The sequence below is a fragment of the Acipenser ruthenus genome, chromosome 5 (assembly GCF_902713425.1).
Source record: "Acipenser ruthenus chromosome 5, fAciRut3.2 maternal haplotype, whole genome shotgun sequence".
NCBI lineage: Eukaryota > Metazoa > Chordata > Actinopteri > Acipenseriformes > Acipenseridae > Acipenser > Acipenser ruthenus.
This window is the reverse complement of record NC_081193.1, coordinates 33,867,778-33,882,617: the sequence shown is the minus strand read 5'-3', so window position 1 is coordinate 33,882,617 and position 14,840 is coordinate 33,867,778. Positions and strand designations below refer to the sequence as shown.

The 14,840-nt window shown below is 36.4% G+C and overlaps 1 protein-coding gene across 2 annotated transcripts in view; it reads left to right on the top strand.

Annotated features, from left to right (window-relative positions):
• LOC117402521 (sodium/potassium-transporting ATPase subunit beta-1-interacting protein 2) overlaps positions 1 to 14,840 on the top strand; it is a 201,487-nt gene that overhangs the window by 153,908 nt on the left and 32,739 nt on the right. For both annotated transcript variants that reach the window (XM_034003744.3, XM_034003746.3), the window contains exon 4: positions 6,631 to 6,831. In XM_034003744.3, coding sequence (XP_033859635.1) covers positions 6,631 to 6,831 — 201 coding nt within the window. The remainder of the gene's footprint in view (positions 1 to 6,630; positions 6,832 to 14,840) is intronic.

Genomic DNA, 14,840 nt, shown 5'->3' with positions numbered 1-14,840 from the left:
TCACCCGAAAGACGGAGCACAAGGAGGTTAAGTGACTTGCTTAGGGTCACACAATGAGTCAGTGGTTGAGGTGGGATTTGAACCGGGGACCTCCTGGTTACAAGCCCTTTTCTTTAACCACTCACAGATGGAGGTTGGGTGCTAACTCAAAAGAACCAGAACTCTCTTATGAGAGCCGTTACAGACCTAGTATACTTGCCCTCACGTGCAGAACCTCATTAACTCCACAGGGGTAATCTTGTACCAGCGCACAGGCTGTAGGGAAACAATGGGCTGGATTTTCCATTTACTCTTATTGAGTAAAAAAATTCTGACAGGACCCACCACCAAATTGGTAAGGGGAACTTCCATTTAACCGGGCCTAGTAAATATACAGCATGCAAAAGAAAACAATCCATTTTCTTTCACTATTTTTCAACGGTTGACCTCAGTTTCAGTTATGGGTAGGGCAATTGATTTCTTTATAGTAGTGGCCAACCCAGTAATTGTTTTTTGTTCAGTGAGCTCTGTTCCACACATTATCAAACAATGTTGGTTACATTTGAAATATTAACACAGGGAATTAGTATTAGATTGTAATAGTAGGAGATACTGACGATCGCTTCATATGAATATACCGTTAATATACATATACCGTTATATGCTTGTTCATTCAATAGGAAATTATTATGTAATTACATTTGAATTAATAACACTTATTGTAATTTAGAGTTAATGAAAAATCCATAATGAAAACTTTAAATAAATACAAAAATGGATGCAGTGTATAGAATACAAATGTATACGGAAATTAAAAATAAATAAATAAATAAATTGTAGCCGTGGAAATTGTCCCTTTCTAACTTCTCTGTCTGGTCATTAAATGTGTGGTTCTGGTGTGTAAATTATTATGAAAATGAGCGACCATGTGGAAGCAGCAATCTCAATTTTGGCTGATTTAACAGGGAGCTCACTACATCTGGACGTGTTGTTACAGCTCCTTGCCGAGGCTAACCCAATTGCATTAAATATTAGTTTTAACCTTGAAAAGCAGCATCCCCACAGGAGGGCAGAATGCACAGCTGAGCAACCAGATTAAAAATCACCACAAGTGCCAGATGTCATTAGGTCAATCTCTAGAGGAATCCATGCACTGTAATTGCTGACAGGAGTGGGGCAATGTTGCAGAAGGAGGAAACGACTGATCGTGGTTTGCAGACTGTAAAGATGACATGTTTTTTTTGTTTCTTCATTTGTTCCATTACTTCCTTGCTCGATCGCATTTGCATCTGTCTGGAACATTTTAAGGACATTCTCCATGGATCCCGTCTACTCATTCCAACGATGCATTTGTTTCCTTTTTTCAAAATACTGAATTTGTTAAATTCCTGGGAGGAGTGGGTGTTACACATGACAAACCAAAAAAGGACATTCTTTAAAATAAGCACAGCCCATGACTTCTGTTGTTTTGTTGCCATGGGGTTGGATTGGGAATAGAAGCACATTAGAGATAACAGTAAACACCTGTTTATTTTCCAGAATCTGGCTTCCAGTGGAGCTATTAGTTTCAGGGTAACATTTCAGTTTTAAGTACCTAACAAATGACTATAAAAGGAACAAGCATGTTTAACTAAGGTATAATTTATGTATTTTAAAATAACTTTAACATCATGAAAATATTTAGGCACTGAAAGGAATACAAATAGTAATCAGCATTATGTCAACATGTCTGAACTGTTTTTAAACTATTTTAGGCACTGCATCTTTAAGGTTTGCATGAGGTGTAATAATGTAGTTAGTGGAGTTAAACTTGGAGGTGTTATATGTTTCTCATTAGAATGCAAACGTGCAAAAGGATTTATGACTGTGGACGTGCTTTAATAAATTGTTCCTTTAAAAATAGATTACAGTATGCAATCTTTTATTACAGCTAAGTGTCAACTTCCAATGATACAATAAAAATAATAATAAAAAAAAAAAATACAGGCATTAAAATTAATGAAACATTTGATCATCCATCAATGAGATTGTCTAAGAAAAACATATATAAATCTAAAAGCTACAGGAAATAAAATTCAAAACAGTTCCCTAAAGCGTAGATGACTTCAGTTTATCATGGCGCATTGAACAGCTACAAGTTTTTTGTAGAGGATGAGTGATCCAGCCACCTCATGTAGCCCTTTGTAAAAAAAAGTTCACCGTAAGATTCAAAGTCTCACAGTTTTGTTTGAAATTAAGAGTATACAGCAGGTGATCAGGGCTGGATAACAGTCGATTGTGCTGGATGTGTCATCGCTCAGGTTATTTGATTCATTTTATGTCCATGCACTTGTAAAGTTTAAGATATTTTTGTTAATTTGGACAGATGTTCAGCTTTCATTGCATAACACTGATAAAAGCAATATTCAAAGTGACCTCAGAATACCTTTAAACAGTCTCACTAATTGCCAGTGGTGACAGGGTTTTCCCCATTTGTTTTTCCTTTTGTTTCTCACATAATTCTGCACTACAATAAACGGTTCTTCAGTAGTTTAATTTAGCATCAAAAGGGTTAGATAATGCTTTAAACGCATTTTTTCTGGTATGCACAGTTAACAGCTATAAACACTACTTCTGGAGTCCATAAATAAAAACTGAAAGTTGACAGAGGGATGCGTACTGTATACCATTAAAATAATAATAATAAGCTGGCCCTAAAGATTTAATTCCCCATAATATGGTATGTGGAATCTGGAATGCAAAAGGGGATTTCCCTGGCTCTGCTTTTTTTATCCCTGGCTCTGCACTTTCAGTTGTCATCCCAAGGAGGGGAGGGGGGGGGGTAATTTATCCCCCCCGATAAAAGATTTTGAATTAACAATGATTTCTTCTGGAAATGTTAAACATTTAAAATGATAAATGTATACTGCATAATTTTTACGCACTGACTTAAAAAAAATCTCGGTCTTAGCACTTCAGACCGTAAGATCTGTAGCACATTGTATTATCATGATTTAAAAAAAAAAGAAAGGAATGGAGTTTAGTTTCACTGGAGCCGGATCATAAAGTTCAGCTGTATAAAGTGGATCAGGCTCGGATTCCACTTACCCGTCATTGTCATCCAACAGTAGTGATGAATGCACCGTAGCAAGGCAAATTGACCAATGACTACGTCAACATCATTCCGTTGCTGTATTTCAAACTGTTATTTTTAATTGTCATCAGAAGAGCATACTTTGCTAAAGAAAAAATAAATTAAGACAGAACACTAAACATCCACAGTAGCTTTTTTTAAACAGCCCCAGAGCCAAAGACTGGAACTTTTACCCGCCGAGTCACCCGCTGAGCAGAGTGGAAAAAGGGCCAAGATTAACAACAATTAACTCCTGCAGATGAAGCTGTTAAAATACGGATGTTGTATTATGTTCCATTTATTGTTGTTACACTCTGTGCAGTTATCAGTGAGGTTATGTGCAACAATGCAAGTACTTGTCATGAGTGTGTTTTAACATTATTTTAGTTGCTGTAACGTAGGTAGTTTTTGTTATTGTCTTTTGATACCATACATGCCAACAGTCCCTATATGGTCGGGACAGTCCCGATTTCATAGCAAATGTCCCACATCCCGATACATAGGAAGAAAGTCCGGATATTTACCCATAGAAAAAAATTAATTTTTCTGCACATCTGCTGATCACTAACTTATACAAAGGCAAGAACGCTTCATTATGTCTAATTCTACGGTCATGATGGTCGTGTGGTGTTGAGTTGGGGGGTATGTCTATTATGTGATAATATACTGTATAATCAGCGTCTCGCTGAACAGTTTCCAAATGTTGGCAAGTATGACCGTATCCAGAAAAAATAACTGCATTTATCCTGCATGTAGGCAGATTTGGCAAACGTGCGATTCCTAAAGATTTTTTAGCAGTTGATTCGGTATAATAAATAAGTAACTTAGTGATTCTCTTAACTGTTTAACTTGTGTACTACAGATGTATCAAGGCTTGTCATGATGTTTTGTTGTTTGTCTATTTTATCCCCTCCACTGGAAATTTTACAAATCGCACCCTCTATCTATCTATCTATCTATCTATCTATCTATCTATTCCCAAATAATGTCTCATTTGATTTCAGAAATATATTGCCTTGAAGGCAGTGATGTTTAACATGACTGTACATTCTGGAATTATTGACCTTTAACTGATGTGCTTTAGTTTATTCATACAGAACCAGAAAACTGTCTTAATTAATCTTCAGTATTCAATTTCAAAACAGAAAATCCTATCATTCACTGAAAGAGGCCTTGTTGATTGCATATATTACCTAGTAATAGAATTGCTTTATAATGTCATTATGAGTGCTGCTTTTATAATGCTTGTTTACTATTAAATTGCTATTGATGGGAATGTATCAGCAAGGTCACTTGGGCTCAGATGTCATGTTGGTAAAATGAAGTCTTATTTGGTGGCAGACCTACAGTATATAAGTGTTAAACTAACATACTGTATAGAAGCGCTTTGAATCATTTTAGAATAGAAAGCTTTGTATTGTATTTGGCATGCTGGGACTGATTATCATTCCCAATCATCTCCAGGTCTCAGGTGTGTCCCTTAAGAAGTGTATTGATCTTGGTAAAAGCTGTCACACACGCAAACAATCCCTTAAGGCCAAAGAGTCCCTTAGCTGGTGCAGACTAATTGTTTTTGTTTAGTTTTTTTGCTTGAAGGAATACATTTTTAATGTGGACGTTTAGAGGTAGCTAGGGCCCTATGAAATCAGTTTTATTTCTTTGTATTTTTGTTTTCTGTTATTGTTTTTTTTTCCTTTAAACTTGCTTTAGTGTTGTTCAGTCAAATAAGGTTGCAACAAACTGCTTTGTTAGGATGCTGCTTTTTGTCTGTTACATTTTGCTACAGTTTTTTTAGATTTGCATTCTAGTTCTATAATTTGATGGAAAAGTGAATAGTGTTTGATGGATTCTGTTTTTCTACACAACAGGATTTCATTACATTCCGGTAATAACTGAGCAGATAGAGTTGGCAGTAAGCAAGGTTATTACTTTGTATATATTAAAAGGTATCCAACTGAAAGCTGGTGTATAGTCATATCCCTACAGAATATCTCATTTGCAATAGTGTTGGTATTGCACCTGTGTGTTTGGAATGGCTCCAAGCATAATTGATATTTGGAAGTGATTTATTAGGAATCGGCAGGGTATTCGTCTTTGTGCCTGCTCAGTCAAGACAAGACATGAAAGAGAGCTATTTTTCAATTCATAAAAAAACTAAATACAAAGAAAAGTAATAGTGAATTAGATATGAGTCTTAATAATCTACACTAAAGTCGAACAAGTATAGGGACAGAAGATACATTTATAAATATCTTGTCATCCGTGAAAATACTATCATGACCACTCCATATGCAAAATATTTTATTGAGGAAGGCATCTCACAAGTGCAGTTGTACACCAACATTTGTATTTATTTTTTGGAATGAAGAATAACTGGATGTGGGGTATTATTATTATTATTATTATTATTATTATTATTATTATTATTATTATTATTATTATTATTTATTTCAGAGAGCTACCCTCTGTGGAGGTGGAGAAGAAGCACTGTGCAGGTGACAGCAGGACTGATAAACTAGGCTCATTTACAAAGAGAGCAGTCTGCTTTAGCATGATTCATTCAGCAGCGTTAACAGTTACTTGATATGTGGGTGTTGTCCGTGACAAACCTATGTGCATTAGTAATTCGGTATCCTTTCTGAGTGAGTGATCAGGCTTTTTTTTTTTTTTAATGCAGATTTACTAACAGTGGGTGTTACTAGATTTACTGTTGTGGCTTGCTGTATGTGTTTGCTATACATAAATAATACTATCACATGTAAAATGTAGGTGCAGAGCTAGCTGAGGCATCAGGAAATCTATCTATGAGTCACGTTATTGCTTTGTACACTCCCCGTCCTTATGGTTAACCCTTAATTATATGACACCCCTATATGTATTGATATACAGACTTTGTGTTTTGAGGCATATGTGAACATACTGTATCAGGCTGCATGTTCTTATGTCCTTAACCTCTGACCTAATATGCCTGCTACATATTCTGTTTTTTATTCTGGATGATGGAGACCAAACACTTATAGTAGATATTGTCTCCAAACTTGGTCCACAACTGTGTTCTTTTCCTTTAAGACAGTTGACTAAATGTGTCATACGGTGTAGTTAAAAATCTGTTTGCCTATATATTGGTTTCTAACTCTTTTTTGTATGAACATGACTTCAAGACAGTAAATGTAATGAAATAACCATGATATTAAGATTGATTGTAGCGCAACCTGATTTTATGACCGAGGTTGTGCTTCAAATGTCGGTTTAAAAACAAACATATGCAACAGTAAATAATGTTATCTAAGGTGAGACACGACTTCAGTCTATGCAATTAATGCAGTCTTGCTCTTGCTAAATTGACACCCATAAGCTAAACAATATTTCAAGTTCTAAAACTGGGAATTGCATTCCTCCTCCTGCAGTGTTCCTTTTCACACAACATAACTGACTAACAAATGATTTGTGCTGTAGCACATATGTGTCAAACAGGATGGTGGGTGAACAATACTTACAAAGATATTAAATGATGAAGTCTTCTATCTTTTTCATTTTAGGATACAGACCTAATTATGACATTCAACATGTCAATGCATCGTTCTTGGTGGATGGAAAATGGACCTGGGTGCATGGTGACTCCAGTGACCCCAGCTCCTGACTGGGCACCAGAGGACCATCGCTACATTAGTATCTCAGGATGCTTGTTGGAGTACCAATATATAGAAGTAGCTCACAGCACCCTTCAGATTATCCTTGCAGTAAGTACACTTGCTTTTTTCAAGAACAATTAGACTGGTTTTATCGTTTTATTTTGAAATGTTTTCTATACAGCAATTGATCACAGATGTTGGACTCTATTTCAGTCATGCTTGGTGGTCCAGTGGTTAAAGAAAGGGGCTTGAAACCAGGAGGTTCAAATCCCAGCTCAGCAACCGACTCACTGTGTGTGACCTTGAGCAAGTCACTTAACCTCCTTATGCCCCGTCCTTCGGATGAGACATAAAACCGAGGTCCTATTGTAAGTGACTCTGCAACAGCAGTTGTGATGCATAGTTCACCCCCTAGTCTTTGTAAGCCGCGTTGGGTAAAAGCGTCTGCTAAATGACTAAATAATAATAATCTTGATATTGCTGCCACTATGAGTAAGAAAATGAATTATTAGCCTACATTGAGCAGGCAAACTTGTAGATAACCATGCAAAAAGTATGCTATATTGGACGATGCAGATACTTTGTATCAAGCCCCATTGAAATAAGTGACACAGCCACTGTGCTCTACATCTAAGTGGCCTCTTCAATAAGAAAACAAAATAAGCACCTTTCTAAATCTGTAAAAGCATGATGCCTTCCAACATATTGCAAAAGACTTAACCATTACAGCTGAAATACGTGAAAGGGAGGATGGTGGGAACACAAATATAACAAAAATGTTGCAACTATAACAAACTCTAACTTCACTATAACAAACCCTTCTTATAACGATCCAAGTAGCAAGAACCGTTTTTTAATGGAAATTAGCCCTATTAGGACAATCACTTTTACAAAATCTACCCGAAAACAATCTCGGTAGTGAGTGACACTGAAATTTCTCCAGTGTGAATGTGTTATTCTCTCAGTGAAAACAAAGACCTTGATAGGCTAATTCGAAGATAAGGCTGATTCATAGATAACCTATTGTAGTGCGAATCATGTGTAACATATGCAACCATTGCTATCTTCACACAAACTGTAACCATGGCAACAGGCGTGAGGAGGTAACAAGATTGAAACAGTGTGCATTGAGAATAGCACAAGAAATATGAAGCAATATAAGCTGGATATGTTTTTCAGGGGAAAGGGCACTTAATTACTGTATTTCTTTGTTAAAAAAAGCAGCATTTCTCTGCTTTGCCTACGCTTGCCTCAGTAAATTCATTGCAATTTTTTTTTAAATTATTAAATCATTTTGATCGCTACATTTTGATTGCTATATTTCACTAGCTGTCTAATTGTGAGATAAGACATTTGTAAATAATAAGTTAAACTAATAATTGCTTATGATGATCTACTACTGTAGCTCTTAATAATAATAGTTTGGATTGTGTCTTTTGTTTGATATCGGTGCTGCTTTCTCTGCATTGTAATCGTCGACAAAACAAATGTTGACATTGTTAAGAACATAAGAATGTTTACAAACCCATCTTGCTCGTTTGGTTGTTAGTAGCTTATTGATCCCAGAATCTCATCAAGCAGCTTCTTGAAGGATCCCAGGGTGTCATCTTCAAAACATTACTGGGGAGTTGGTTCCAGACCCTCACAATTCTCTGTGTAAAAAAGTGCCTCCTATTTTCTGTTCTGAATGCCCCTTTATCTAATCTCCATTTGTGACCCCTGGTCCTTGTTTCCTTTTTCAGGTCAAAAAAGTCCCCTGGGTCGACACTGTCAATACCGTTTAGAATTTTGAATGCTTGAATTGTTCATTCCACTTTGTTGTTAATGGTTACTGTAAATAGTTCTATTGTTTTAGTAGATCTTTGTAAAAAGTGTAGTAAACTGGACAGAACTGCAAGTGTATATATTGTATTGTAAATTGTGCTTGCAGGCATGCAGAGATATTGGTTTGCATGTGGGAAAAAATATTGTGTATCTATTTTCATTATTGTTCATTAAAAAAAAATCACCTTTCTACATTCTTTCTTTTATTAGTTAGTGGTTATTGTGGTTCCATTGCTTATTGTTGGAGCTCTTCGTTTTATTAAGAAATCATGTCAGCTCAAAACAAACTTAAAGGGACATTATGTCATCAAAAATAAAACCCAAAAACGAAGCGCCCTACTTATAGTAGAGCTTTGTTACAAAATACAGCACAGGACTAGACTGCACAGTATATATTATTCACAGTATAACTGAAGTTTGCATGTGTGCTGCATTGAAAACTGCACATTGTTTTGTCACTCAGGACATTTTACTTTGTATAATCCATATTATTCAGCCAGGATGTCATTGTCCTCAGACAGTAAAGTTGACATTTCGATGTACAATCACATCTTCCTCAGAGCATTCTGGGGAGGTTTTGCCTTAAGGGTTTTATATGATCTAATGTCCATTTTATTTTAAAGATACAATATTTCAAGTATTGATTATACAAACAATAATATGATTGTATATCTATATTATAATTATAATAAAGAACATACCGGTATTATTGAACATACCGGTATTATAGCTAGGAGTGTGTGCATATATACAGTGCCCTCCATAAGTATTGGGACAGTGAAGTCAAAATTGCTATTTTTGCTGTACACTCAAGCAATATGAAAATACGATTAAAAGATGAATATGAGGCAAAAGTACAGAATGTCACCTTATATTTCTGGCTGTTTCAACACATATATGTTTTACCAACTAAGAATAACAGCACTTTCAGAGTTCCATTCCCCCATTTTATGTGAGCATAAGTATTGGGACATTTGGCTCACAGGTGTTTCTAATTGATAGGTGTTTCCTGTTGCATTGATTGTTCACACATAAAAGAGCTTTGAATGTGTAGTCTCAGTTCTATCCTTTGCTTTTGCCTTTGGAGTCTGCGTTTGGTGTCAGTAGGCATAATCCAACATGAAGTCTAGGGAGCTGTCTATGAAAGAAAAGCAAGTGATTTGGATGCTAAAAGAAAAGAGGAACTCAATTAGAACCATTGCACAAAAGTTGGGCATAGCCAAATCAACAGTTTGGAATGTCCTGAAAAAGAAAGAGACCACTGGTGTCTTCAGCAATCGGCAACGACCAGGTCGGCCAAAGAAAACAACAGCAGTTGATGACAGAAAAATGACCAGAGCTGTGAAAAACAACCCTAAAATAAGTGTCAGTGAAATCACCAACAACCTCCAGAATGCTGGGGTGAAAGTGTCACAATCTACTGTTCACAGAAGACTTCGGCAGCAGAATTACAAAGGCTACACTGCAAGATGCAAACCTCTGATCAGCACCAAAAACAGAAAGGCCAGATTAGAATTTGCTAAAAAGTACAGAGATGAGCCAGTAGAGTTTTGGAACAGTTTTATGGACAGATGAGATGAAGATTAACCTTTATCAAAGTGATGGGAAGGCAAAAGTGTGGAGATAAAAAGGAACTGCAGATGATCCAAATCATACCACCTCATCTGTGAAGCATGGTGGAGGTAGTGTCATGGCATGGGCATGCAGGGCTGCCTCTGGAACGGGCTCACTCATCTTTATTGATGATGTAACGAATGATGGCAGCAGCAGAATGACTTCAAGAAATACGAGAAAATGCCACCAGACCAGACCCATTGGGCGGCGCTTCACAATGCAACAGGACAATGACCCAAAACACACTGCCAACACAACCAAGGAGCTCATCAGGGGGAAAAAGTGGAAAGTTTTAGACTGGCCAAGTCAATCTCCTGATTTAAATCCGATTGAACATGTATTTCACTTGCTGAAGAGGAGACTGAAGTCAGAAACTCCCCAAAACAAGCAACAGCTGAAAATGGCTGCAGAAAAGGCTTGGCAAAGCATCTCAAAGGACGATACCTAGTGTTTGGTGATGTCAATGGGTCGCAGACTCACTGCTGTTATTGCATGCAAGGGATTTGCGACTAACTAGCTTTTATACTTCTTATATTTGCTTTAAGTTGAATTGTCCCAATATGATGCTCACATAAAATGGGGGGATGGAACTCTAAAAGGCCTCCTCTTCCATGCTGTACTTGCCCCATGATATCACTGACACAAAGGACAGCCTTTGCATCTTCCACAGCTTCTTTTGCCGCCCACTTTCTTCAAGTTTTCAACACAGGTGCTGCCTCCCTCACACATTCGTAGTGTTACTCTACCAATGTAATTTACAATCTGGCCCACTTAAACTCCTCAGAGCTGAGACTGGCAGCTGCAGTATACCTTTACCATACAGTCCCAGTCTGCTGAGGTAGCGTGGAACTCCTAACCATTTCCTGACATATGAACTGATTAACGCTTTCAGTTTCTCTACTGTTGTCAAGGAAACCTCATACTCAGTGAATGGTCACAGAAGTCTTGGCAGTAGACCAAACTGAAAGCACCAGAGTTTTAGTTTCCCCAGTAGAGTGCTGCTGTCTATACTGTTCAACCCTTGCACTGCTTGTTGTCTCACTTCTCCCACTTGAACTGTGTCCTTTAGGTCCCCATCATACCATCTCCCAAGACTTTTCACAGGCTTCTCAGACACTGTTGGTATTGCCTCACCGTTAATGTAGAACCTCTTATCCACTACTTTACCTTTAGTTATAGAGATGCTCCTTGACTTACTGGGCTTGGATTGCATTCGTGCCCATTCAATGTTATTGATTAGTTTGCCCAATAACCGATTAGTGCAGGCTACTGTTATAGTCATGATTGTCATGTCATCCATGTATGCTCTAATTGGTGGCAGTCACATTCCGATCAAAGGGGGAAAATGATCTGGTTGGTCAGCCGTTGCTCTTCAGGTCTCTTGATTGGTAAGTGGGTTGCAGTGTTGAAGCAATATTAAAATGTATAATATAGACCCTTTATTATATTGTAAATTCAAGTATCATCATCACATCAGCTTGATAAAACATTGCATTAGTCCTTCACATGGAAGCAGATAATAGAGATCTTCAGATCTTCAGTTTGATAGAGTTGATATTGGTTTTCTTGACATTCATGTAAATGGGCAGATAAATTGAATGAAAATGTAAATTACTTTGCTGTGCTGTACTATTGCTTGTATAAATAGAACTACTGACATAAATGACAAATAAATATGCCAATATGATACTTACCGGGTGACCTGCTGAGGTGTGACTGTTTGCATTCTCCTACTGTATGTAAAACTGTTTACAGTTGGTTAAATCCAGAGCCTACATTACCTAGTTTTCCTATCCAGAAATATATATTACTACTTTTCTGTTTACTCTTGGCAGTCAAATGGTAATGGATCTTTATTATTCCAAAAGTGGAATATATATTTATCTTTTAAATGTAATTCTGTGTGGCTACTACATTAGCAAACCATTGTATTTATCCATAGTGCAAGAGAGAGTAAGCCATCAATAGACTTCTTTATATAAAAAAAATACAAGTGGTCCCCAAATCTCTTTCTGTTTGTTTGTTTGTTTTTGGTGCACAAAAGCACTGAATATGCTTTGGCAAATCTGACCTGCCGTTAATTATTAAGTTTGGACAGAATCACTTATTGCAATATTATTTATCAGAATTTACACACAGTGTAAAATGTGGTTCTTTGTTATTGATGTTGAACAAGCAGTCCCGGGATTAATCATGTATTGATTAAGCTGATAGTTTCAGCTCTTGAGATAAATGTACAATTAGGATTTTTGCTCTATGAGTTTCAAATAGTGTTAAATAGAGGAAATGTTTGTTTAAGGTATACCGTGGTGGAGGCACTGCACTGAGGCCCATGCACTCAGAGGGGTCTGAAAGTTCCTTTTCATTTATAATTGCAGATGATACAACCTTAATATTAGTATCATTGTGTTTATCCTCTCTTTTTTCAACATGTACCGCAATTCACTTAAAAAATTGTTGAATTAAAATGAGTTTCTGTCTTTGCATGGAGGCTGGTACTAGGCACTGTTTTATGTGTCATCTGCATCGCTTTGTCAAACTCTGCGACCACTTGTGCTTTAGCCTTGTGGTCGCTCAACATTGCAAAATAGTTTCCCACTGTCTTCATGGAAGATTTTGGGGTGCTGTTCAGCACAGTCTTTTGCAGTTATATTCTGTGAGGACGATTCATGCTGTAGTTTAGGTGGAATTTGTTTATCTTTTCTTGCTGGGTTTCAAAATCAAAGCAAATTAACATGCCTGTTTTTCTGACTGAAAAAAAAGGTTTTCTATGTGAACATTTCTGTGGATTTCTGCGCAGAGTTCTTCACCCTTGTGTAAATTTTGTATTGATTTCTGCGAATGCAGTCGCGGGATCCTAGAGGGAGTGGTGAATAAACTTGATAGCTTGTGATTTAAAAATGGTGTAGTGTTGGATGTAAAGATGCACGCAAAATGCCATTCTAGTAGGTGAGTAGAAAACTCTCATTTACATGTAGTCGTATACTTTTTTACACATGCTAACATTCTGAGAATTAAATATTGTTAAATATTGAACACTTGACTTGGCATGTTTTATGTCTATAAACAAGTGTTACGTTAAAGTCTGGGGGGGGGCAGCAATAAGGTCTTGTACGAGCCCATCTTTCTCTTCCTCTGCCACTGAAGGTATACACAACATGACTTGATAAAGTTTTGAGTTAGCAAGTCTAATCTATTGAACTATGGAGGCATCTGTATGCATATTGGAATTCAAGCAGGTCAATTGTGTAGCAGGCACCACAATTAAAGTCATAATGACTTATGTCTAAATTATGTGCAAATTGTGGAGCTGATATTTTGAAAAATTTGAAATTGTGGAAATATAAACATTTATATGCAATTCTGATACCACACGTTACAATTCGTGTCTGATGTGCTTTAATGTATGTATAGACAAGCTACAGTTTTATTATGATTTAGTGTTATGTATTATTTTATCCCTACCTCGCTACTCAGCTATAGTATTGGTTACTATGAAGACAAGGAGCAACCTGTCAGGTTTTTTCACAACCAGCTGTACAAAATGTGTGAAAGAAATTACATTTGTAATGTTTATATTGGTTTTCTATTTCTATTAAAATCTAAATAGTTTCCATTGTCTCACTGTTTACTGCAACTATCTGTATTGTCAAACATGACATTTAGGCCACTGAGCTGAAATTACCTTACCGGAAATTGCAGTCTGAAAACCAGTATTGGGAAGAGTATTCATATAATATGGATTTGACAACTTGTCGACTTGTAATAATGACAAGGGTTGGTATATATGGGGCTTTAATTGTGTATGATTAAATGTAGCTGATAAATCACTGAAATTTCAGCTCTCGGTTTTTAATATCACAGCATCAAATCCCGCTGTTGAAAAATATTTTACTACAAAATACTTCTCTTATAATAATTATAGTAGTTATAGCCTTTCTTTAAAAATGTATTGATTTGAAGTTTTTATGATTATCATGTTATAGTGTAGCGATTCTAATGCAATGCTGAGTAACCAAAAAACAAAGTATGTATTACCTTGCATAGTTTAAAAAAAATAATAAATAAAATATAGAAGTAGCCATAGCATGTTGGCCCACATTTAGCACAGCACATTAAAGAATCCTTAAGTACTATGAGGGAATCTTAATAGAAACATTTAACAAATAATTACGTTTAGACATATTTGGAGATGTGAAAAAACTGAGATGACCAAAAGAACGCTCCAGTTACATCTGCTGTAAACCCAGATAGTCACGATTAGGTAAGTAAAATTTGAACATTTCTGTAATATCATTCTAAAATTTTACAAAGTCTTTGTAAAAACCCTTCTTAATGCAATGCATGTTTAATTTCATTCTTGCGGTGTGTGCAGTATGACATATTAGCATAGCACCTTCTTAAATACCATAAAATTATACTGACACAGCACTTAGACGTTTGTTGTCAACTCTTGTCTAAATAAAAGGATCGGCAGGTTCAAGGAGTTTTGCGACAATCATAGCGTGCTACCTCTATTTTCATTGTAAATGTACCATTAATTAAAAAATTCAGAAATGGAACATGTAATGGTTTTTCATTATTGTTTTTAAAAATAACAAAGATATAAAAAGTAGGTCCTGCTGTAACCTTTTCAGTGACCGCTGCCAGTTTGGCTCTTTTGTAGAGTGGTTGGGGGG